Source organism: Lutra lutra, chromosome 18, assembly GCF_902655055.1.
Source record: "Lutra lutra chromosome 18, mLutLut1.2, whole genome shotgun sequence".
In the NCBI taxonomy this organism is placed as follows: Eukaryota; Metazoa; Chordata; class Mammalia; order Carnivora; family Mustelidae; genus Lutra; species Lutra lutra.
The window spans coordinates 33,779,451-33,807,422 of NC_062295.1; the positions used below are offsets into that span (position 1 = coordinate 33,779,451).

Here is a 27,972-nt window from a genome sequence, read left to right on the forward strand (position 1 = left end):
AATGTCTCACACCAGAATGCAAGGAAATGCTCAGGAAATAATATGGCAAAAGGATACAGAATACTCTGTGTGCCATAGTGGTGGATATACATCACTATACATAGGTCTGAACCCATAACATATACAACACCTAGGGTGAACTGTAATGTAAACTATGGATTTAGGGTAATAATAACGTGTCACTATAGGGACATTGTCTATAACAAAATTACCACATTGTGGGGGATTTTGATAGAGGGGGTTGCTGCATGTAAGTGGGGCAGAGGGGATATGGGATAAATCACTGTGTCTTTCACTCAGTTTTGCAGTGAATCTAAAACTGCTATAAAAAATAAAGTCTATTGAGACACCTGTGTGGCTCAGTCAGTTAAGCTTCCACCTTCAGCTCAGGTCATGATCCCAGGGTCCTGGGATCAAGTTCTGTATCAGTCTCCTTGCTCTGCAGGGAGCTTGTTTCTCTTTCTGTCTGCTGCTCCCTCTCCTGTGTTTTCTCTCTCTTGCTCTCTTTAACAAATAAATAATAAAATCTTTAAATAAATAAAGTCTATTGGATACATAAAAAAGAAGTTGAAAGAAAAAAAAAGGACACAGAAGCCCAAATGAAAGTGTTTACAGAGGACAAATCTGAGAAAATTAACAATCCAAATAAAAAATGATATAAGAGACTAAGTTAGTAATATATGAGATCATACTGACATATATAAATAGACAAATACAGAATATTGGATGTTATCTGCAACTAGTGAATTGTTGAACACTGCCTTAAAAACTCATGATATACTCTATGCTAACTGGACATAATAAAAAATAAAAATAAAAAATAAATAAACAAATACAATAATGATGGTGAATGGAAAGCTGACCCTAACAATGGACTATAACTCCTAATGTAGAAGCAATGGTGGAAGTAGAAAGTCATCATTTGCAACCATCATAGTAATAATGGTTTAGTCAAATACCATCCATGGATGATAAAAGTAGTAGGTGATGGCTTAAAGAGAAACACTATATGTACACAGTCACAAAGGCATCCTGCACCAGTTACTTCTTAATTACAAAAGGAAAAGAAAAACTTGCAGGAGATTAAGCCAGTGAACACAAGTTTAACCAAGTGTTCCAAGTGAAGGTCACCGATACTGCAGCCAGGTGCCTCATGATGTGATGAAACCTTGATGTGAATTTCCAGGCAGAGGTTCTGATTCAGTGGGCCTGGATTAGGCTGGAGGATTGCCATTGCAAACAAGCCCCCATGTGGCGGACCACTGAGAGCTTTGTCTATCATTGTCCTTTAAGCTTTGAACAAATTGTGGCTGTATTCTTCTGGAAAATGCTCGGGCTCCCATTTGTATCTGAACATGTGTCTTCCTTCGATTTTCTGATATTCCATCTGCTAAAAATATTCCTCTGTATCTGAGAACCATCTCCTGTCTCTGAGCTGCCCCATCAAGAGCCCTCTGAAGCTCTCCTGGCTTACCTTTATGGGTGTCCATTTCTTTGGAATTCTGGGAGTTAATCATCAGCTGAAGAAAGTCCACTTGGTGCTGGACACAGAAAGAGACACTTCAATGACAAAAACTCACTTGTGAAGCCAGAAATACTAACTTCTTTCCTGAGTATATGATGCCTTTACACCCAGAAATTTAACTAATGTTGTCAGAGACATCAGTGAACAAAAATGTCCAGCAAAAATCTTGGAGAGCATGATATTTCCCTGACAGGAATCCAGCCTTATGTCCCACTGCTTTTTGGTTCTTGCTTTCTCTGTTCCTCAGCTTCTCTGACTTTTAAACACAGCTTCCTGGCCCAAGAGTTGCCTGCTCCGTCTCCTATCACACCTACTAGCTCAGGAGAAAGTATCTGATTTTAGTCCTTTTGTTTTTTCAGCCTCGATTGTTAATGAATGGCCATAAATACCAATCCCCTGGCCTCTGCAGAGTCCACAGGAAGCTTCTGTGTCAGCATCTTCCAATGCTCCACCATCCCAGAACTCTGCACAAACTTCAGAGACATCCTAGGGTACTAGTCCTGTCCCGCACACATCCTAGTGCTGGCCACCAGGCCTCGGGAAGGCAAAGCCTGTTTGGCCAGCTTGCAGCCTCGGTGCCCAAAGAAGACACCTGCTCACTCCAGACTATGACAGTCTCAAATTTAACATAAGCAGGTGCCTCGGGGGAACTTCCACTGGAGAATGTGTAAGAAAAGAGACTTGGAATTGAAGGGATTCTTTGCCATTATAAGATATGGCAAAATTATACTACCAGGAAAATGATTTTACACAGTAATTTTTGTGTTTTGACCATTTATTGAAGGGAAGTGGTAGTTTTTCTCTCACCAAACTGATGCAGTGACATACTCATTGGCATGCTTATTCTTGAATTTTAAACATCAACTGACTCATCTTATTGCCTCTCCTGACCTCTACCTTCTTCATTCTCTCTAAAATGTTAGAAATCTCTTGTCCTAAACTCTAGAGTTCTCTATTTACCATAAAAACATACTTAGTAGTGTGCACATCAGATGTATACAGCTCAATAAAAGATCAAAGGTGAATATGTACATGTAACCACCATTGGATTTACCTTTTGTTTATCTTTGAGGCGACTTTCTTTCATCCTCTTTATAGATTTCTTGAAAAAATCAGTAACGCTTTTTGGAAATAGTGAGATATTTAACATTTCAAAAATGGGGCTAAGGAATGGAAACAGTACTATAAGAAAAAAACAACAACAACAATGGAAATATCAATGAAAATGCAAAATTTCATTGGATCATGTATAATTTCATCTACCAAATGAGGATTAAAAGACACCAGGATTCATTCATATCAGGAGTTAATCCCTCTATGAACTTTACTTGAACTTTCAAGCCAATGGCTGAGCCAGAGCAAGTCACACACATGGGCCACCACTAGAGCAGTTAGATCCAAAGGAATGGGATTACATTCCCGGATCTCTTAGACTTTTATTTTTGGACTAGAGCATATTTGGAAACACCAGACCATAATATGTTACTTTGATTTATCACACTGTTTATGAAATTGTGTCAGGATGGAAATAATACATAGGTATGACCTTCAACTACAATAGAATAAAATTAGAAAACAAGAACACAACCAACATGGAAAACCCATGAATCTGTGGAAATTACACGATACACTTTTATACAGCCAGTCAGCAAAGAAGAAATCTAAAGGGCATTTTAGAATTAGTTGGAGAACACAAAAATGAGGAAACCACATACCAAAACTCATGGGATGTAGCAAAAGCAATGTCTGGAAAGAAACTTCTTCTCCACTTTCTTTTTCTTTTTTCTCCCAACCAACTTACTTTAACAACTCCTTTTTTAGAAATTTAAAAAAAATTTTTTTTCATCTTTATAGGCATATTCCATCCCTTCATTGTGTTTACCCTTATATACGTTTTTCATTCTTTAAAATTTTGGGAGGTAGTTTCTTCTAAGAGACCATAATACTCCCAAAATTAAGTGGGTGACCCTGTTCTAGTCACCAGTCTAATATATGTATTTTTTTCTTTTTTATATTTTTTCTTTATTTGTTTTCTTTTTTAATTTTTTTTCCTGAACCTCTCTTTATCCCCTTTCCTTTACAATAACATCAAGAAGAACTGAATACTTAGGAATAGCCTTTTTTAAATTTTTTTTATTTTTTAAAGATTTTATTTATTTATTTGACAGAGAGAGAGATCACAAGTAGACAGAGAGTCAGGCAGAGAGAGAGGGGGAAGCAGGCTCTCTGCTCAGCAGGGATGCTGAGGCAGATGCGGGGCTTGATCCTAGGACCCTGAGATCTTGACCTGAGCCAAAAGCAGTGGCTTAATCCACTGAGCCACCCAGGTGCCCCTAGCTTTTTTTTTTAAACAAGGAAATATATTAACTGATATCTCCCTAAAAATATAAACTGAGAGCAAAATGGCTTAATTGCAGAATGTGGAACAGATTTAATGAAAGAAGTGCTATACTTTGAAAACTACAAATATTGTTGAAATAAATAAGGAATATCTATGTAAATGGAAAATATCTAATGACCATGAATTAGAATTTAATATTGTCAAGATGGCAATAACTCCTCAAGCTGATCTAGAGATTAATGCATTCCCTATCAGAATCCTAGTTGGCTTCTTTGTTGAAACTGACATACTGAATTTAAAATTCATGGAGGACAAGGGGAGATGGAGAGGAGAAAGGAGTTGAGGGAAATTGGAAGGGGAGATGAACCATGAGAGACTATGGACTCTGAAAAACAATCTGAGGGTTTTGAAGGGGTGGGAGGTGGGAGGTTGGGGGAACCAGGTGGTGGGTATTGGAGAGGGCACGGATTGCATGGAGCACTGGATGTGGTGCAAAAACAATGAATACTGTTACGCTGAAAAGAAATAAAAAATAAAATAAAATAAAATTCATACGGAATTTTAAGAACCCAGAATGACCAAACAATCTTGAAAGAAAAAAAGAATAAAATTATAGAGCTCCAACTTCCAGTTCCAAAACTTAGCACAAAGCTATAATGATCAAGACAGTGTGGTCCAGCGCAGGGAGGGGCTGGCTCCCGGCAAGCAGCGGAACAACAGAGCACAAAATCAGGACTTTTAAGAAATCTGCTCCACTGAGAGACATCGCTCCAGAGGCTAAACTGGGGTGAAGCCCACGTGGGGTCAGCATGGCCCCAGGTCCCACAGGGTCACAGAAGGATCAAGGGTGTCTGAGTGTTGCAGAGCTCGCAGGTATTAGAGAGGGGAAGCTGGCTACAGAGACATAACTGAAGAGTGAGCTCTCAGTTTGGGGTTACCTTGAACCAGTCACAGACTGGGTTACCTCGGAGCGCAGCCGGAGGCCAGGGAGACGGGAGTGATTGAGCACTTTTCTCTGAGGGCACACTGAGGAGTGGGGCCCTGAGCCCTTGGCTCCTATGGGCTGGAGATTGGGAGGCAGCCATTTTCAATCCCATCCTCCAGAACTCTACACAAAGTGTTCAGGGAACAAAAGCTATGGAAGCAAACCCAACGGATTACTTAGCCTTGCTCCTGGTAAGGGCGGTGCATTTCTGCCTCCAGCAAAGACATTTGAGAATCACTACAACAGGCCCCTCCCCTAGAAGATCAACAAGAAATCCCACTTACCAAGGAGAGCAGCAGAATTCCAGAGGAGGAGAAAGCAAAGCATGGAACTGATGGCTTTCTCCCCATGATTCTTTAGTCTTGCAGTTAATTTAATTTTTTTAATTTTATTTTTTTTTCTTCTGCTAAATTTTTTTTAACTTTTACCCTTTCCTTTTTTAACATTTTTAAACTAGTTTATCTTAACAATACCTTTCAAAAAAATAATAATAATAACCTCTTTTGAACCTTCACTATTATAGTCATATTTTATCCTCCATTGTATTTAACTTTATTTTTTGTATACACATTGGGTTTCTCCTTCTAAAAAATTTAGGGTACAACTTCTTCTAAAAGATCCAAATATACCCTAAATCTAGCTCCGGGCTTGTTCTAGTCTCCAGCCTGATCAAATTCTCTCCACTTTCTTTTTCTTTTTTCTCCCAACCAACTTACTTTAACAACTCCTTTTTTAGAAATTAAAAAAAATTTTTTTTCATCTTTATAGGCATATTCCATCCCTTCATTGTGTTTACCCTTATATACGTTTTTCATTCTTTAAAATTTTGGGAGGTAGTTCCTTCTAAGAGACCATAATACTCCCAAAATTAAGTGGGTGACCCTGTTCTAGTCACCAGTCTAATATATGTATTTTTTTCTTTTTTATATTTTTTCTTTATTTGTTTTCTTTTTTAATTTTTTTTTCCTGAACCTCTCTTTATCCCCTTTCTCCCCCCCCCCCACGATTTGGGGTCTCTTCTGATTTGGTTAAAGCGCATTTTCCTGGGGTCTTTGCCACCCTTTTAGTATTTATTTGCTCCTTCATATATTCTTATCTGGACAAAATGACAAGGCGGAAAAACTCACCACAAAAAAAAGAACAAGCGGCAGTACCGAAGGCTAGGGACCTAATCAATACAGACATTGGTAATATGTCAGATCTACAGTTCAGAATGACAATTCTCAAGGTTCTAGCCAGGCTTGAAAAAGGCATGGAAGATATTAGAGAAACCCTCTCTGGAGAGATAAAAGTCCTTTCTGGAGAAACAAAAGAATGAAAATCTAACCAAGTTTAAATCAAAAAGCTATTAATGAGGTGCAATAAAAAATGGAAGCTCTTACTACTAGGATAAATGAGGCAGAAGAAAGAATTAGTGACATAGAAGACCAAATGACAGAGAATAAAGAAGCTGAGCAAAAGAGAGACAAACAAATCCTGAACCACGAGGATAGAATTCGAGAGATAAGTGACACCATAAGATGACACAACATTAGAATAATTGGGATTCCAGAAGAAGAAGAAAGAGAGAGGGGAGCAGAAGGTATACTGGAGAGAATTATTGTGGAGAATTTCCCTAATATGGCAAAAAGAACAAACATCAAAATCCAGGAGATGCTAAGAACGCCCCTCAAAATCAATAAAAATAGGTCCACACCTCATCACCTGATAGTAAAATTTACAAGTCTTAGCGACAAAGAGAAAATCCTGAAAGCAGCCTGGGAAAAGAAGTCTGCAACATACAACAGTAAAAACATTAGATTGGCAGTGGACCTATCCACAGAGACCTGGCAGACCAGAAAGAGCTGGCATGATATATTCAGAGCACTAAACGAGAAAAACATGCAGCCAAGAAAACTATTTCCAACTAGGCTATCACTGAAAATAGAAGGAGAGATAAAAAGCTTCCAGGACAAATAAAAACTGAAAGAATTTGCAAACACCAAACCATCTCTACAGGAAATATTGAAAGGGGTCCTCTAAGCAAAGAGAGACGCTAAAAGTAGTAGATCAGAAAGGAACAGAGACAATATACAGTAACAGTCACCTTACAAGCAATGCAATGGCACTAAATTCATATCTCTCAATAGTTACCCTGAATGTTAATGGGCTAAATGCCCCAATCAAAAGACACAGGGTATCAGTATGGATAAAAAAAACAAAACCCATCAATATGCTGCCTACAAGAAACTCATTTTAGACCCGAAGACACCTCCAGATTTAAAGTGAGGGGGTGGAAAACAATGTACCATGCTAATGGACATCAGAAGAAAGCTGGGGTGGCAATCCTTATATCAGATCAATTAGATTTTAAGCCAAAGAGTATAATAAGAGATGAGGAAGGACACTATATCATATTCAAAGAGTCTGTCCAACAAGAAGACCTAACAATTTTAAATATCTATGCCCCTAACATGGGAGCAGCCAACTATATAACCAATTAATAACAAAATCAAAGAAACACATCAACAATAATACAATAATAGTAGGGGACTTTAACACTTCCCTCACTGAAATGGACAGATCATCTAAGCAAAAAATCAACAAGGAAATAAAGGCCTTAAATGACACACTGGACCAGATGGACATCACAGATATATTCAGAACATTCCATCCCAAAGCAACAGAATATATATTCTTCTCTAGTGCACATGGAACATTCTCCAGCTTAGACCACATCTTGGGTCATAAATCAGGTCTCAACCGGTATCAAAAGTTGGGGTCATTCCCTGCATATTTTCAGACCACAATGCTCTGAAGCTAGAACTCAATCACAAGAGGAAATTTGGAAAGAACCCAAATACATGGAGACTAAACAGCATCCTTCTAGAAAATGAATGGGTCAACCAGGAAATTAAAGAAGAATTGAAAAAATTCATGGAAACAAATGATAATGAAAACACGATGGTTCAGAATCTGTGGGACACAACAAAGGCAGTCCTGAGAGGAAAATATATAGAGGTACAAGCCTTTCTCAAGAAACAAGAAAGGTCTCAAATACACAACCTAACCCTACACCTAAAGGAGCTGGAGGAAGAACAAAGAAAGCCTAAACCCAGCAGGAGAAGAGAAATCATAAAGATCAAGCAGAAATCAATGAAATAGAAACTAAAAAAACAATGGAACAAATCAATGAAACTAGGAGCTGGTTCTTTGAAAGAATTAATAAGATTGACAAACCCCTGGCCAGACTTATCAAAAAGAAAAGAGAAAGGACCCAAATAAATAAAATCATGAATGAAAGAGGAGAGATCACAACCACACCAAGGAAATGAAAACAATTATAAGAACATACTATGAGTAACTCTACGCCAACAAATTTGACAATCTGGAAGAAATGGATGCATTCCTAGAGACAGATAAACTACCACAACTGAACCAGGAAAAAAAGAAAACCTGAACAGACCCATAACCAGTAATGAGATTTTATACAGTCTTCAAAAATCACCAAACAAACAAAAGCCCAGGGCCAGACGGCTTCCCAGGGGAATTCTACCAAACATTTAAAGAAGAATTAATTCCTATTCTCCTAAAACTGTTCCAAAACATAGAAATGGAAGGAAAACTTCCAAACTCATTTTATGAGGCCAGCATCACCTTGATCCCAAAACCAGACAAGGATCCCATCAAAAAAGAGAACTACAGACCAATATCCTTGATGAACACAGATGCGAAAATTCTCACCAGAATACTAGCCAATAGGATCCAACAGTACATTAAAAGGATTATTCACCACGAGCAAGTGAGATTTATTCCAGGGCTGCAAGGTTGTTTCAACATCCACAAATCAATCAATGTGATACAATACATTAATAAAAGAAAGAACAAGAACCATATGATACTCTCAATAGATGCTGAAAAAGCATTTGACAAAGTACAGCATCCCTTCCTGATTAAAACTCTTCAAAATGTAGAAATAAAGGGCACATACCTCAATATTATCAAAGCCATCTATGAAAAACCCACCGCAAATATCATCCTCAATGGAGAAAAACTGAAAGCTTTTCCGCTAAGGACTGGAACACAGCAGGGATGTCCATTATCACCACTGCTATTCAACATAATACTAGAAGTCCTAGCCTCAGTAATCAGACAACAAAAAGAAATTAAAGGCATCCAAATCGGCAAAGAAGAAGTCAAACTATCACTCTTTGCAGATGATATCATACTATATGTGGAAAACCCAAAAGACTCCACTCCAAAACTGCTAGAACTTGTACAGGAATTTAGTAAAGTGTCAATCAATGCACAGAAATCAGTTACATTTCTCTACACCAACAACAAGACAGAAGAAAGGGAAATTAAAGAGTCAATCCCATTTACACTTGCACCCAAAACCATGAGATACCTAGGAATTACCCTAACCAAAGAGGCTAAGAATCTATACTAAGAAAACTATAAAGTACCCATGAAAGAAATTGAGGAAGACACAAAGAAATGGAAAAATGTTCCATGCTCCTGGATTGGAAGAACAAATATTGTGAAAATGTCTATGCTACCTAAAGCAATCTACACATTTAATGCAATCCCTATCAAAATCCCACCCATTTTTTTCAAAGAAATGGAAGAAATAATCCTAAAATTTATATGGAACCAGAAAAGACCTCGAATAGCCAAAGTAATATTGAAAGAGAAAGCCAAATTTGGTGGCATCACAATTCCAGACTTCAAGCTCTATTCCAAAGCTGTCATCATCAAGACAGCATGGTACTGGCACAAAAACAGACACATAAATCAATGGAACAGAATAGAGAGCCCAGAAATAGACCCTCAACTCTATGGTCAACTCATCTTCGACAAAGCAGGAAAGAATGTCCAATGGAAAAAAGACAGCCTCTTCAATAAATGGTGTTGGGAAAATCGGACAGCCACATGCAGAAAAATGAAATTGGACCATTTCCTTACACCACACACGAAAATAGACTCAAAATGGATGAAGGACCTCAATGCGAGAAAAGAATCCATCAAAATCCTTGAGGAGAACACAGGCAACAAGCTCTTTGACCTCAGCCGCAGCAACTTCTTTCTAGGAACATTGCCAAAGGCAAGGGAAGCATGGGAAAAAAAATGAACTGCTGGGACTTCATCAAGATGAAAAGCTTCTGCACAGCTAAGGAAACAGTTAACAAAACCAAAAGACAACTAACAGAATGGGAGAAGATATTTGCAAACAACATATCAGATAAAGGGCTAGTATTCAAAATCCCTAAAGGACTTAGCAAACTCAACACCCAAAGAACAAATAATCCAATTAAGAAATGTGCAGAGGACATGAACAGACATTTCTGCAAAGAAGACATCCAGATGGCCAACAGACACATGAAAAAGTGCTCCACATCACTTGGCATCAGGGAAATACAAATCATAACCACAATGAGATACTACCTCACACCAGTCAGAATGGCTAAAATTAACAAGTCAGGAAATGACAGATGCTGGCCAGGATGCGGAGAAAGGGGAACCCTCCTACACTGTTGGTGGGAATGAAAGCTGGTGCAACCACTCTGGAAAATAGCATAGAGGTTTCTCAAAAAGTTGAAAATAGAACTACCCTATGCCCCAGCAATTGCACTACTGGGTATTACCCTAAAGATACAAACGTAGTGATCCGAAGGGGCACGTGCACCCGAATGTTTATAGCTGCAATGTCCACAATAGCCAAACTATGGAAAGAACCTAGATGTCCATCAACAGATGAATGGATAAAGAGGTGGTATATATACACAATGGAATACTATGCAGCCATCAAAAGAAATGAAATCTTGCCATTTGCGATGACATGGATGGAACTAGAGGGTATCATGCTTAGCGAAATGAGTCAGTTGGAGAAAGACAACTATCATATGATCTCCCTGATATGAGGAAGTGGAGGTGCAATGTGGGGGTTAGGAAAAGAATAAATGAAACTAGATGGGATCAGGAGGGAGACAAAACATAAGTGACTCTTAATCTCACAAAACAAACTGAGGGTTGCTTGGGGGAGGGGAGTTGGGAGAAGGGGTGGGGCTATGGACATTGGGGAGGGTATGTGGTATGGTGAGTGCTGTGAAGTGTATAAACCTGGCGATTCACAGACCTGTACCCCTGGGGATAAAAATATATTATATGTTTATAAAAAAAATTTTAAAAAGAGAGTGTGGTCCACATTCTCTTATACCATCACAAAGATAAACTCAAAATGGATGAAAGACCTCAATATGAGACAGGAATCCATCAAAATCCTAGAGGAGAACATAGGCAGTAACCTCTTCGATATCAGCCACAGCAACTTCTTTCAAGACACGTCCCAAAGGCAAAGGAAACAAAAGTGAAAATGAACTTTTGGGACTTCATCAAGATCAAAAGATTCTGCACAGCAAAGGAAACAGTCAACAAAACAAAGAGGCAAGCCATGGAATAGGAGGGGATATTAGCAAATGACACTGCAGACAAAGGGCTGATATCCAAGGTCTATAAAGAACTTCTCAAACTCAACACCCATAAAAACAGATAATCATGTCAAAAAATGGACACAAGACATGAACAGACACTTCTCCAATGAAGACATACAAATGCCTAATAGATACGTGGAAAAATGTTCATTAGCCATTAGGGAAATTAAAATCAAAACTACATTGAGATACCACCTTACACCAGTTAGGATGGCAAAAATTGACAAAGCAGGAAACAGAAATGTTGGCGATGGGAACCCTCTTACACTGTTGGTGGGATGTAAGCTGGCATGGCCACTTTGGAAAACAGTACAGAGGTTCCTCAGGACATTAAAAATAGATAAAATAAAATAAAATTAATCAAGTTGGATTAAACATGCACTCTTTAAAAAAAATAGAGCTCTCTACAACCCAACAATTTCACTCCTAGTTATTTACCCCCAAAATACAGGTGTACTGATAAGAAGGGCCACAGGCACACCAATGTTCATACCAGCAATGTCCACAATAGCCAAACTGTGGAAGGAGCCAAGATGCCCTTCCACAGATGAATGGATAAAGAAGATGTAGTACAGATACACAATGGAATATTATTCAGCCATCAGAAAGAATGAATACCCATTTGCATCAACATGGATGGAACTGGAGAGGATTATGTTAAGTGAAGTAAGTCAAACAGAGAAAGACAATTATCATATGGTTTCACTCATATGTGGAACATAAGCAATGGCACAGAGGACTATAGGGGAAGGGAGGGAAATTCAAAAGGGGAGAAATTAGAGAGGGAGAAGAACCATGAGAAACTATGGGCTCCAAGAAACAATCTTGGGGATTCAAAGGGGAGACAGGTGGGGGGGAGGGGTTAATAGGGTGATGGGTATTGAGGAGGGCACATGTTATGATGGGTACTGGATGTTTATACTTAACATGAATCACTGAACCCTGAAAAAAAAGTTACTTGTATAAACATGGATGGGACTGGAGGAGACTATGGAGTGAAATAAGTCAAGCAGAGAAAGTCAATTATCATAGGGTTTCACTGTGGAACATAAAGAATAACACAGAGGACATTAGGAGAGGAAAGGAAAGGTAAATTGGGGGAAATAGGAGGGGGAAAAGAACGATGAGAAACTGCAGACTCTGAGAAACCAACTGAGGGTTTTGGAGGGGGGAGGGGTGGGGAATTAGGTAAGCCTGGTGGTGGGTACTAAGGAAGGCAAATATTGCATGGAGCACTGTGTGTGATGCATAAATGTGGTGCAAAAATGAATCTTGGAACACTGAAATTAAGATAAATTTTTAAAAAATACATACACCTTTAATATACTAATGAATAAACTCTGCCAAAAGTAAAAAAAAATTTTTTTTTAATTATTTATACTAAAAAAAAAAAAAAAAAACTGTGTGGTCCCAGCACAAGGAGAGATATATAGATCAGTGAAATTAAATTTGGAGTCCAAAATTTTACACATGTATTTATGATCAACTGAATTTTGAGAAAGTTTCCAATACCATTCAATGGAATTAAAACAATCTGAGGGTTTTGAAGGGGCGGGGGGTGAGGTTGGGAAGCCAGGTGGTGGGTATTACGGAGGGCACAAATTGCATGGAGCACTGGGTGTGGTGCATAAACAATGAATTCTGTTACACTGAAAAGAAATAAATAAAAAAAAAAGAAGATAAAAGAGATTCTAAATAAATAAATAAATAAAATGGTCTTTTCAATAAATGGTGCAGGGACAAGTCACATGACCTCAGATCTTACAAAAAATTCTCAAATATGACCTAAAATCACAGAAAATAAAAGGAAAAATAAATGCATTATACATCATCAAAATTAAAAACTGTACTACAGGGGCGCCTGGGTGGCTCAGTGGGTTAAGCCACTGCCTTCGGCTCAGGTCATGATCTCAGGGTCCTGGGATCGAGTCCCACATTGGGCTCTCTGCTCAGCGGGGAGCCTGCTTCCCTCTCTCTCTCTCTCTGCCTGCCTCTCTGCCTACTTGTGATCTCTCTCTGTCAAATAAATAAATAAAATCTTTAAAAAAATAAATAAAAATAAAAATAAAAACTGTACTACAAAGAACACAGTGTTATATGCAAACATAAATGAATCATGAAACACTACAAATACATAAAATATATATAAAAATATAAAATATATATATTAATTATTATAAAATATAAAATGAATCATGAAACACTACACCAAAAACTAATGATGTACTGTATGGTGACTAACATAACATAATAAAATTAAAAAACATAAAGTGAAAAGACACCTACAGAATGGGAGAGAAAATTTGCAAGTCATCTATCTGATAAGGGACTTTTATCTAAAAGATACAGAGAACTCTTACAAACAGCTGAATGACTAAACTATAAATGGACAAGAATTTGAACACACATTTACCTAAAGAAGTTATGAAATAAGCAACAAGCATATAAAAATGTGCTCAACCCCACTAGCCATTAGAAAAATGCAAAACAAAACCATAATAAGATACCCTTCACACCATTAATGTGGCCATCACCAAAAAGGTAGACAGGTGTATCAGCCACAGCAACTTCTTTCAAGATATGTCTCCAAAGGCAAAGGAAACAAAAGCGAAAATGAACTTTTGGGACTTCATCAAAATCAAAAGCTTCTGCACAGCAAACGAAACAGTCAACAAAACAAAGAGGCAACCCACGGAATGGGAGAAGATACTTGCAAAGGACAGTGCAGACAAAAGGTTGTTATCCAGGATCTATAAAGAACTCCTCAAACTCAACACACACAAAACAGACAATCATATCAAAAAATGGGCAGAAGATATGAACAGACACTTCTCCAATGAAGACATACAAATGGCTATCAGACACATGAAAAAATGTTCATCATCACTAGCCATCAGGGAGATTCAAATTAAAACCACATTGAGAGATCACCTTACACCACTTAGAATGGCCAAAATTAGCAAGACAGGAAACAACATGTGTTGGAGGGGATGTGGAGAAAGGGGAACCCTCTTCCACTGTTGGTGGGAATGCAAGTTGGTGCAGCCTCTTTGGAGAACAGTGTGGAGATTCCTCAAGAAATTAAAAATAGAACTTCCCTATGACCCTGCAATTGCACTCCTGGGTATTTACCCCAAAGATACAGATGTAGTGAAAAGAAGGGCCATCTGTACCCCAATGTTTATAGCAGCAATGGCCACGGTCACCAAACTGTGGAAAGAACCAAGATGCTCTTCCACGGATGAATGGATAAGGAAGATGTGGTCCATATACACTATGGAGTATTATGCCTCCATCAGAAAGGATGAATACCCAACTTTTGTATCAACATGGATGGGACTGGACAAGATTATGCTGAGTGAAATAAGTCAAGCAGAGAGAGTCAATTATCATATGGTTTCACATATTTGTGGAGCATAACAAATAGCATGGAGGACAAGGGGAGATGGAGAGGAGAAAGGAGTTGGGGGAAGTTGGAAGGGGAGGTGAACCATGAGAGACTATGGACTCTGAAAAACAATCTGAGGGTTTTGAAGGGGTGGGGGGTGGGAGGTTAGGGGAACCAGGTGGTGGGTATTGGAGAGGGCATGGATTGCATGGAGCACTGGGTGTGGTGCAAAAACAATGAATACTGTTACACTGAAAATAAATTTAAAAAATTTAAAAAAAGAAAAGAAAGTTCTGATGGATGGTGCCACATGGATAAACCTTGAAAACATTACACTAGTGAAGGAAAGCAGCCACAAAGATCACATGTTACATGATTCTATCTGTATGAAGAGTCCAGAAGAGGCAAGTCTATTAAGACAGAAGAGGATTAGTGGTTGCTTATGGCTAAGGAAAGTGGGAAATGATGGTAAAAAAGTACAGGATTTCTGTGTCGACAACAATATTCCAACCACTGACTTCAGTAAAAGTTGCACATTATCTTTGAATGCACTAAGCAGAGTTTTCAGTTTCCTTGAGTTATAACAGACATACAGTACTGTATATGATAAGGCACACTATATATACTTGACACACATATATAAAAAATGATTACCACAATAAGATTAGTTGACATCCATCATCTCATATAGTTATAAAACCAAATTTTCTATTATGATGAGAACTTCTATAATCTACTCTTAGCAACTTACACAACATAATACAGCAGTGTCAACTATAGTCACCATGTTGTTTTTACAGTCCAGTACTCATCCATCTTATGCCTGAAAGTGTATACCTTCATTCAAATACCACCCCACAACTCCTGCCTCTGACAACCACAAATCTAATCTCCTTTTTGTAGGACTTGGTTTCTTTTTACTGTTTTTTTTTTATTCCACATGTAATTGAGGTCATATAGTATTTTCCTTTCCCTGTCGGACTCATTTCACTTGTCATCATGCCCTTGGGATCCAACCATACTGTCCAAATACAGAATGTCTTTCCATTTTTATGGCTGAATAAGATTTCATGGTATATACATACCACATTTTCATTATCCATTCCTTGGACGATGAACACTCAGACTGTAAAAATTGAATCGTACATTTTAAAAGAGGGACATATATGTTAGATGAAGTTATATCTCAGCAAAATTGGTGTAGAAAGGTAGGAAGGGAAAAAGTGAGGGAGGAAAGAAAGAAGGGAAAAGGGGGAAGGAAGGAAAAAGGAAAACTAGTATTGTACGTACATAATGAGAAGAAAAATGGATCAAGGAAATCAAATTTTAAGAGCTTCTTAATATTTTCCACGAAGGGATCCTGTGGGTTGTTGAGGGAATCAATGTTCACTCCAAATGATGTGCTGGTAATCACATCCATGCTGTAGGCCCCAAAGACGCTGTGAGAGAAAGAAAAACATATGTAATTAAAATCACCACCTCTTTACTGTCCTTATCCAACACATGCAGCAAAAGGGCTTGTAGATTCTGATGTCCAGACAAGACAAATGTCACACATTCAGAACCAGCTGCTGCATCATCTGAAGAGTCTAGGTGCCATCACACTCACTCATGAGGTGCTCGTGAGGTGCCAATGATGCAGCTGGCCTTGTGCTAGGGGTGATGTTAGACACACCTATGAGCTCAAGGAGCTCAGGCATGAAGGCATAGAGACCCAAAGTTGGACAAATTACAGTAGTGTGTTTTGAATATGGGCAGCAGGAGGTGGTTAAGCACTATCTGGGCAGGACAAATGGTGGGATAATTAACTCTTCCTCATGGAGTCATGAACCGTGAAACTGATCTGGATCTTCTCTCACCACATATCTGTGCTCAGAGCTGATTTCTCTTCAGCACATCACAGAACACCAACACCCTGTTCTGTGCTGCCAGGAACACCATCCCTTCTTCTCTACACCTCTGCTAAGTCTCCTGAAAGACCCACTCTGTCTCATCTTCATTGATCTGAGATTGCCCTGAGGATGCACTCATTTCTGGAAAAAATAAGACTAAGAATGTTCATCCTTTAAATATATATGTTAAATCACACCAAAATTGATTTAGGAGATTCCATAGCTAAGTGATTATATGCCACTATTTTTCCTAGGACAGACCCAATGTACATCTGTTCATCCTGAATAATTAAAATATATCCCAGATTAGCCAATAGATAGATGATAGATAGATGATAGATAGATAGCCACACTCCCATCCCATGAACAGGGTCTTCTCTCTTTTGAGACTGAAAGAAGGACAGCTGGGGCTCAAGTTGTTCCATGTTCCACATGTTAATGTTCCTGCCCCACCCACTGCCCACCAATATGTACCAAGTGCCTTCCCCTCCCACCATACCGTACACTCCTCACTCATGATTTGGTACAATCATGTTTCTTTTTTTCAGGCATGTAGTGTTGTCTTCCGGAATATCCAAGGTGACATATAAGCAGATAAATTAATCCTGCTTCATGTACACTAAAAAAGACCCTTTCTCTCCTGACTGCCCTGCCTTTTTAGGTGAGCTACCTCTTCTTGGCTGGCCCACTGGAGTTGTGACATCACATGCATACTTCAGCTGCTTCATTGGAGTGACAACAGTGGCAGTTTTGCTCTGTGGCAGCAGCTGGAAAATGTTATGACAGAGTTGGAATCCTAGCAGCTTCACTCCTACTTACTCTTTCAAGTTGATAGGCTTGCCTTTCTCAGCCTCCTTCCTCAGGTTCCTCACCAGCACATCTCCATACTGGTCAATGATGGAGAACATCTACACACAAAACACAAAACCACCTGAAGTTAAATTCAAGAATCAAGTCCTAGAATGATGTGGCTTTCACAAGCATGGAGCAGTGATTTGTAATAACAAATCTTATTGTGTCTCTTGTAGTACATGAAAAGACCATTTTTACGAAGCCCAAATTCAGCAGACTTCCCCTTAGAGATGGACTATGATTTTTATTTCCTACCTGTTCCCAGATGTATTCCTTACTTTCTAATTGAATGTCTTCTTTTCTTACCTCCTTGAGCTTTCCACTGGTGAAAGTAGGGGACAGCAATGTTCGCATCCTCTTCCATTCTTCATCCTCAGACAAAGAGATTGCACTTTTCATAAATCCCACTGGACCAATAGACTAGAGCCAAAGAAAAACACAATTTGCCCTACATAAGTTTCGGAGGTCTCAAAGGTTGTGGAAAATTTGTTAAACAGGCAGAAATTATTCAACAAACATTTTGTGATTATCAACTTGGTAGTAGGCCCTATGGTAGGTGATCAACAGATTCTTATCCCAAAGGCCTAGCCTTTTGCAAGGCTGGGGACACATCCAGCCACCTGCTGTGCTTTCCAGCCTTTATATTCCATCTTCATTTCAGTGCAAATGTCGTATGAGAGAATTTGGAAGGGAAAGGACTCCTCCAGTGGAGTACAAAGGATTAACACCTAATACAGTCTCCTAAGCTGAGCAGAGTAGAATTGGATTGGTGGAAGGTAGTCAGTGGGCCTGGTAAACTGTATGTTGCCTCAGACCAGTTCTACCTTTTTCATATATCCACAGCATGAGAAACTTGAAAACTGGATGTCTTGAAATGGTGATTTAAGAAAAAAACATTGTAGTTAACAGTAAAAAGATTAGGAATCTCTTTACTGTTGTGACAAAATTATACAATAACATGGAAATTTCTTCCCCATTTTTCCCCAAAAGAACATAAGGATCAAAAGCTTCTGCACAGCAAAGGAAACAGTCAACAAAACAAAGAGGCAACCCATGGAATGGGAGAAGATATTTGCAAAGGACAGTACAGACAAAAGGTTGATATCCAGGATCTATAAAGAACTCCTCAAACTCAACACACACAAAACAGACAATCATATCAAAAAATGGGCAGAAGATATGAACAGACACTTCTCCAATGAAGACATACAAATGGCTATCAGACACATGAAAAAATGTTCATCATCACTAGCCATCAGGGAGATTCAAATTAAAACCACATTGAGAGATCACCTTATACCACTTAGAATGGCCAAAATTAGCAAGACAGGAAACAACATGTGTTGGAGGGGATGTGGAGAAAGGGGAACCCTCTTCCACTGTTGGTGGGAATGCAAGCTAGTGCAGCCACTTTGGAGAACAGTGTGGAGATTCCTCAAGAAATTGAAATAGAGCTTCCCTATGACCCTGCCATTGCACTCCTGGGTATTTACCCCAAAGATACAGATGTAGTGAAAAGAAGGGCCATCTTTACCCCAATGTTTATAGCAGCAATGGCCACGGTTGCCAAACTGTGGAAAGAACCAAGATGCCCTTCCACAGACGAATGGATAAGGACGATGTGGTCCATATACACTACGGAGTATTATGCCTCCATCAGAAAGGATGAATACCCAACTTTTGTATCAACATGGACGGGACTGGAAGAGATTATGCTGAGTGAAATAAGTCAAGCAGAGAGAGTCAAGTATCATATGGTTTCACGTATTTGTGGAGCATAACAAATAGCATGGAGGACAAGGGGAGATGGAGAGGAGAAGGGAGTTGAGGGAAATTGGAAGGGGAGGTGAACCATGAGAGACTATGGACTCTGAAAAACAATCTGAGGGTTTTGAAGGGGTGGGGGATGGGATGTTGGGGGAACCAGGTGGTGGGTATTGGAGAGGGCATGGATTACATGGAGCACTGGGTGTGGTGCAAAAACAATGAATACTGTTACACTGAAAAGAAATTAAAAAAAAATTTTTAAAGGTGTCTTCAAAGTAAAAAAGAAAAAGAACATAAGGAAAAAGGAGAGAAATAACTCTATTCTTCATCTAGCAAGTCAACCAGTTTGAATATTTCTTCCATTTTCCCAAACTATATTTTGTTTTAACATGGATATCTCCATGGCTAAAGTTAACAACTCAGGGAACAACAGATGTTGGCAAGGATGCTGAGAAAGGGAACCCTCTTCCATTGTTGGTGGAAATGCAAACTGATGTAGCCAGTTTGGAAACAGTATGGAGATATTTCAAAAACTTAAAAATAGAGCAACCCATTTTTAAATAAAAAAAAAAAAGTAATCTAATGTAAAAATGGGCAAAAGACATGAATAGACATTTGTCAACAGAAAACATCAAGATAGCGAACAGATATATGAAAGGATGTTCAACATCACTCATCCACAAAGAAATGCAAATTAAAACTACAATGTTTTAGTTTAGCAAACTGGAGACTATTATGCTAAGCAAAATAAATCAGCCAGAGAAAGACAAATAGCCTATGATTTCACACTTATGAGGAATTTAAAAAAAAAAAAAAAAAGAAGAAGAGAAAGATAGATAAGCCAAGAGAAGATTCTTAATGATAGAAAACAAACTGATGGCTACTAGAGGGGAGATCGGTGGTGTCGATGGGTGAAATAGCTAATGGGAATTAAGAATGCATTTGTAAAGAACACCAGGTGATGTATGGACTTTTTGAATCATGATATTGTACACCTGAAATAATGTAACACTGTATATTCACTAACTGAAATTAAAATAAAAATTTAAAAAATAAAAAATAAAAAATAAAAAAATAGAGCAACCCTACCACCCAGCTATTGGACTACTAGGCATTTATCAGAAGGATACAAACATAGTGATTTGAATCCCAATGTTTATAGCACTGCAATGTTTATAGCAACAATGTCCACAATTGCCAAAATATATAGAAAGAGCCCAGGTGTCCATGACAGATGAATGGAAAACAGAGACCTGGTGTGTATATATATATATACATATGTTTCTACATATATACACACATACATACATATATATACATGCAAATACACACACAATGGAATATTACTTAGCCATAAAAAGAATGAAATCTTGCCATTTGCAATGACATGGATAGAACTGGAGGGTATGATACTAAGAGAAATAATTCAGTGAGAGAAAGACAAATGCCATATGATCTCACTAATATGTGGAATTTAAAAAATATAAAGGGGTGTATGTGTGGCTCAGGTCATGTTCCTAGGGTTGTGGGATGGAATCCCACATCGAGCTCCCTGCTCAGTGGGGAGGCTGCTTCTCCCACTCCCTCTGCTTCTCTTCCCTGCTTGTGCTCTCTCACTCTTTCTCTGTCAAAAAAAAAGATGAACATATCAGAAGGGAAGGAAAAATAAAACAAGAGGGAAACAGAGATGGAGGAAAACCATAAGATACTTTTAACTAAAGGGAACTATAGGGAACAAACTAAAATTTGCTGGTGGGGAATGGGGTGACAGGATGATGGGCATTAAGGAGAGCACTTGATATAATGAGCACAGGATATTGTATGCAACTGATGAATCACTGAATTCTACCTCTGAAACTAATAATATAGCACATGTTACTTAAATTGAATTTAAATTTTAAAAAATTTTAAAGATTTTTTTTCAGAGAGAGAGAGAGAGAGAGACAGCACAAATAGGGGGAGCAGCAGGCAGAGGGAAAAGCAGGCTCCCCCTGAGCAAGAAGTTTGAGTCAGAATTAGATCCCAGGACCCCAGGATCACGATATGAGCCAGTCAGATGCTCAACCAACTGAGCCACCCAGACATCCACCGCCCCCCAAAATTTTTAATTACAATAAAATGAAGATAAAAAATGAAATGGATACATTCAACACCATCTCATGATAAAAACTCACAAATGAGGAAGAGACAGAAAGTTCCTCAACTTAATAACAAGCATCTAAAAACCTTACACCTAACATCACCCCAGTGAGGAAAGACTGATGTTATATCCTTAGATGATAAAACAGGACACTTCAGCCTCTATCACCCCACAAAAAACAACAATCAGGCAGCTATCCAGAAACAAAAATAGGCTCAAGGGCTTAGGAGTCTATTTAAGAAGCTTCAACAACACAGTGGAGCAAAACTCCTGAGAATAACTGTACAAGAAAAGTAGGGAGAAGAGCTTTATTTTGCCTGCATCACCCCATGGCCCAGGCCAGCACTGCTCAGCACCAAGAGGACCCCCTCTGACCTGAGATAGTTCCCCTTCCTGGGGAACAACAGAAGGATGAGCGACCATTAGCCCCAGCCTTCAGGGCATGGCACAAATGACCTGTTTTGGTTTCAAACCTCCCAGAGACTGGCATGGCTGACACAGCTGGTCACAGCTAGGAATAAAGAAGGGCAGGACTACCAGTATCAGTCAAGTGGAAGGAGTGACCATGCTTCTCTGTGTCCTGCTCTGCAGAAGTCTCCAGCAGGCTTTGCTGCTGAGGCGAACAGCTGGCCCAGCACTGTGTACCCTCTAAGATTTTGCTGCTGATAGTCCCAGAGGTTTTCACACTTGCAAACACAAGGTGCCAGAGTCCTGTTGTGTCCCTGCACTCACATGAGTTGCCATACCAGTGCCACCACCAACACTGTGAGCCCCAAATCTATACCACCAGCCAGTCTTTGCCTTTATGACTGGGCATATGGACACCAGCCCAAGCCCCAGCAGTTTCTGGGCCTGAGGCCAGGCCTGACTCCTGTCGCTGGACTGCACTGACACATGAGACCACAGCTAAACCCTGAAGATGCACACCTACACACTGCCAGCCTGACCTCTAGTTATGAGTCCCACTGCTGAGCATGCAGTACTGGCTAGCCCTGAAGCCACGTGAATGTACACAGACAGCTCAGGAACTCAAAACTACCTGTGTGCACACAGTTGGTACAGCCCCCACCACTGGCACTAGCTCTGTTTGGGGCATGAGCCTGCTTTCAGCCCTCCAGATGAGTGTGTGCATAGCACCAACTCTGGCCATTATTGTCCTTCTCTAGTCTCCAGGCACTGGATCTGGTGGTGCTGCTGAAGATCGCAACAGCTACTGCAGCCACAAAGAACCCTCCTCTGCTCTTGCTGCCAAGGATCATGCAGTTGCTCAAGGTGTGGCACCCAAATGCATGAACTAACTATGCCCTCCCAGATTATTTTAAATTATCCAGTCAGAGTGGGGAACAAAAATGAGAAGAATTGGGGAAAAGCCTACAGGACTTAATAGGACACCATCAAGTGAAATAACATTCACATTATGGGAGTCCCAGCAGGTGAGGAGAGAAGTGGGCAGAAACCTTACTGAAAGAAACAATGGCTGAAAACTTCTCAAACGTAGAGAAAGTTATGGAAATCTTGGGTCATGAGGCTTAAAGCCCCCAATAAGATTGAATCTGAAAAGGACTTCTCCAAGAGACATTATAATAAAACTATCAAAAATTAAACCCCCTGAAAATCTTGAAAGCAGCAAGAGAAAAGGAGTTCATCACATCCAAGGGAACACCATGCGGCTACCAGTGGAATTCTCATCGGAAATCATGAAAGGCAGAAGACAGTAGGTGATTTATTTGAAATGCTATTAAAAATACCAACTAAGAGGGGCACCTGAGTGGCTCAGTGGGTTAAACCTCTGCCTTCGGCTCAGGTCATGATCTCAGGGTCCTGGGATCAAGCCCCGCATCTGGCTCTCTGCTCAGCAGGGAGCCTGCTTCCCACTCTCTCTCTCTGCCTGCTGCTCTGCCTGCTTGTGATTTCTCTCTCCCTCTGTCAAATAAAAAAAAAATACAAACTAAGACTACCTTACCCAGAAAAATAAGGCTTTCAAAAATGAGAGAGAGAAAAAGACATTTCCAAACAAAAAAAAGTAGACACAATTCATTACCACTAAGCCTGCCTTACAGGAAATATTAAGGAGTTCTTCAAGCTGAAAAAACAAAAGGGCTGTTACTAGTAACATGAAATCATGTGAAATTATAAATCTCACTGGTAAATACAAATGTTTAAATTCAGAACATAGTGATATTGTACTGGTGATATAAAAATTACTTATATCTCTAGGAAAAGCTTAAAACACAAATAATTTTAAAAACTACAACTAACTTCTTATAGATCTTGGATACCAGCCCTTTATCTGTAATGTCATTTACAAATATCTTCTCCCATTCTGTGGGTTGCCTCTAACTAACATAACATAATAAAAAAATGGAAAAAAAAAGGATGGCAAATATGAGTGCATATAAAACTGTTGAAATCTAAGTTCTGTGACTAGAACCAATGTCAAATTCAGCTTGGACACTGTACTATGGTTATGCAGGATATTACCATAAAGTAAATGGCCTTAAGGCTCCATGACATGGGACCTCCTGTGACAACTTCCTGTGAATCTATTCTTATTTTGAAATAAAGTTTTATATTTAACTATGTAAATTTAAAATACATCCATGCCTACCCGCCGGTTTGTGAAGACAGAATAACATTCTTTCACTAGTACTGTTTTGATCATGTCCGTATCTGTGATAGCCAGCACAGGCTGTCGCCCATCATAAAACCTGTGTGGGGAAAACAGACCTGATTACACTTAACATGACAGTTTCTACAGTGCAGTCATGCCTGGAAGTAGACTATTTTTTTTAATATAAAGAGCTTTACTTTTATTTATTTTTTTTTCGTTGTCCTTTTTTTTTTTTGTTGTTGTTGTTTTTTTAATTTCTTTTCAGCATAACAGAGTTCATTGTTTTTGTGCCACACCCAGTGCTCCATGCAATTCGTGCCCTCCTTAATACCCACCACCTGGCTCCCCCAACCTCCCACCCCCCCGCCCCTTCAAAACCCTCAGATTGTTTTTCAGAGTCCATAGTCTCTCATGGTTCACCTCTCCTTCCAATTTCCCTCAACTCCCATCTCCTCTCCATCTCCCTATGTCCTCCATATTATTTGTTATGCTCCACAAATAAGTGAAACCATATGATAATTGACTCTCTCTGCTTGACTTATTTCACTCAGCATAATCTCTTCCAGTCCCATCCATGTTGCTACAAAAGTTGGGTATTCATCCTTTCTGATGGAAGCATAATACTCTTTAGTGTATATGGACCACATCTTCCTTATCCATTCATCTGTTGAAGGGCATCTAGGTTCTTTCCACAGTTTGGCAACCGTGGCCATTGCTGCTATAAACATTGGGGTACAGATGGCCCTTCTTTTCACTACATCTGTATCTTTGGGGTAAATACCCAGTGGTACAATTGCAGGTCATAGGGAAGTTCTATTTTTAATTTCTTGAGGAATCTCCACACTGTTCTCCAAAGAGGCTGCACCAACTTGCATTCCCACCAGCAGTGTAAGAGGGTTCCCCGTTCTCCACATCCCCTCCAACACATGTTGTTTCCTGTCTTGCTAATTTTGGCCATTCTAAGTGGTGTAAGGTGATCTCTCAATGTGGTTTTAATTTGAATCTCCCTGATGGCTAGTGATGATGAACATTTTTTCATGTGTCTGATAGCCATTTGTATGTCTTCATTGGAAATAGACTTTTATCCTGAACATACCTAATCATTCTCTGAGATCATGGTTAGAAAAAACATTAAAACAATTATTAAGTTTAGATGTGTACATGGGTATTTCCTGGACCATTCTCCATAATTTTTTGTATGTTCATAGCAGCAATGTCCACAATAGCCAAACTGTAGAAAGAGCAGAGATTCCCTTTAACAGAAGAGTGGGTAAAGAACATGTGGTTCATGGGGCGCCTGGGTGGCTCAGTGGGTTAAGCCGCTGCCTTCGGCTCAGGTCATGATCTCGGGGATCCTGGGATCGAGTCCCGCGTTGGGCTCTCTGCTCAGCAGGGAGCCTGCTTCCCTCTCTTCTCTCTCTCTCTCTCTGCCTGCCTCTCTGTCTATTTGTGATCTCTCTCTGTCAAATAAACAAATAAAATCTTTAAAAAAAAAAAAGAACATGTGGTTCATTTGTGATGATGTGGATGGAACTAGAGGGTATTATGCTTAGTGAAATAAGTCAATCGGAGAAAGACAACTATCATATGATCTCCCTGATATGAGGAAGTGAAGATGCAATGTGGGGGGCTTGAGGGTGGGATCGGGAGAGAGACAAACCATAAGAGACTCTTAATCTCACAAAACAAACTGAGGGTTGCTGGCGGAGAGTGGTAGGAAGAGGGTGGTGGTGTTATGGACATTGGGGAAGGTATGCGCTAGGATGAGTGCTGTGAAGTGTGCAAAACTGGTGATTCACAGACCTGTACCCCTGGGGCTAATAATACATTATATGTTAATTTAAAAAAATAACATGTAGTTCATATATACAATGGAATATTACTCAGCCATCAGAAAGGATGAATACCCAACTTTTGCATCAACATGGATGGGACTGGAGGAGATTATGCTAAGTGAAATAAGTCAAGCAGAGAAAGTCAATTATCATATGGTTTCACTTATTTGTGGAACACAAGGAATAGCATAGAGGACATTAGAAGAAGGAAGGAAAAATGAAGGGGGGAAATTGGAGGGGGAGACAAATCATGAGAGACTATGGACTCCAGGAAACAAACTGAGGAATTGAGAAGGAAGGGAGCAGGGGAATGGTTGAGCCTGGCAATGGGTATTAAGGAAGGCATGGATTGCATGGAGCAATAGCTGTTATACTCAAACAATGATACACAGAACACTACATCAGAAACTAATGATGTACCGTATGGTGACTAACATAATAAAAAAAGAGTAAGGTTTACACTTAGTCAAGACTTAGAGAACATCACACTGTATGTGTTTGTCATGTTAAAATAGCTACCAATAAAAATAAAATATTTTGTTTATTTGAAAAAAAATTTTTTTAACTTCACCAAAGAAGACATACAAATTGCTGACAGACACATGAAAAACTGTTCAGCATCATTCACCATCAGGGACATTCAAATCAAAACCACATTGAGATACCACCTCACACCAGTTAGAATGGCAAAAATTAACAAGGAAGGAAACAACAAATGCTGGAGAGGATGTGGAGAAAGGGGAACCCTCTTACACTGTTGGTGGGAATGCAATTGGTGCAGCCACTTTGGAAAACAGTGTGGAGGTTCCTCAAAAAATTAAAAATAGAGCAACCCTATGACCCAGTAATTATACTCCTGGGTATTTACCCCAAAGATACAGATGTAGTGAAAAGAAGGGCCATATGCAACCCAACGTTCATAACAACAATGTCCACAATAGCCAAAAGGTGCAAGGAGCAGAGATGCCCTTCAACAGACAAATGGATAAAGAAGATGTGGTCCATATATCCAATGGAATATTACTCAGCCATCAAAAAGGATGAATACCCAGCTTTTGCATCAACATGGATGGGACTGGAGGAGATAAGTCAAACAGAGAAAGACAATTATCATATGGTTTCACTTACTTGTGGAACATAAGGAATAACATGGAGGACATTAGGAGAAGAGAGGCAAAACTTAAGGGAGGAAATTGGAGGAGGAGATGAACCATGAGAGTCTGTGGACTCCGTAAAACAAACAGGATTTTAGAAAGGTGGGGGAGATAAGTTGGCCTGGTGATGGATATTAAGGGGGGCAAGTATTGCATGGAGCACCAGGTGTTATACACAAACAATGAATCATGGAGCACTACATCAACAACTAATGACATATTGTATGGTGACTAACAATAAAAATAAAAAATAAAATATTGTAAATATTTTAGAAGCATTTAAAATAATTTATCTATATTAACAAAAAGGAAGTGAGGGTGGTAAATAACTGAAAGTAAGTAAATTATCTAGGAACAAAAAAAATGGAGAATCCATCTACCCAGTAACTAAACATTATAATATTAAAGCTATATCAAACATGAAAGACGTTAGAGAGAATATTAAATGAAAATTGTGCATACACTGACCACATATATGCAAGATGTGTCTGCAAATGAAAAGACTTGGAATGCTCAAGAAGTGATGGTTAAATTATGAATTATTTCTTTGCCCTATATACTAAAATATGCTTCCCAGTTACATTCAAAAGGAAGTATTATTTTTAATATTGAGAGAGATCCTTGACAGCATTATGTCAGAAATTTTTCAAACAAAAGAAAGGAGGACAAAGAAATACAGAAAAGTATAACTCATTTTGAATATATTTCCTTTTATTACTTATATTTATTCTTATATGTGAGTCCCAGGTGTGAGTTCTTTGGGCTTCATCTGACATTCTTAAGCAGCAGGACATGCCCACTTTTGCACATGTCTCACACAAAGTGACTCTTTATATGTGATCCATCCTTTTTTAAAAAATTATAACATATAACATATAACATTTAATGTATTATTTGCTTCAGGTGAATCATCAATCAGTCTTACACAATTCACAATGCTCACCACAGCACATGCCCTCCCCAATGTCCATAACCCAGCCCCCTATCCCTCCCGCCCCCACCCCTCAGCAAC

The 27,972-nt window shown here is 39.1% G+C and overlaps 1 protein-coding gene across 1 annotated transcript in view; it reads right to left on the reverse strand.

Moving 5' to 3' along the window:
• Positions 1–27,972, reverse strand: part of LOC125090644 (cytochrome P450 3A12-like) — a 48,498-nt gene that overhangs the window by 10,569 nt on the left and 9,957 nt on the right. Inside the window, exons 4-9 of the mRNA XM_047713505.1 lie at positions 23,969–24,068; positions 17,760–17,873; positions 17,421–17,509; positions 16,000–16,148; positions 2,580–2,707; positions 1,475–1,541 (exon numbers count right to left, since the gene is read on the reverse strand). Coding sequence (XP_047569461.1) covers positions 1,475–1,541; positions 2,580–2,707; positions 16,000–16,148; positions 17,421–17,509; positions 17,760–17,873; positions 23,969–24,068 — 647 coding nt within the window. The remainder of the gene's footprint in view (positions 1–1,474; positions 1,542–2,579; positions 2,708–15,999; positions 16,149–17,420; positions 17,510–17,759; positions 17,874–23,968; positions 24,069–27,972) is intronic.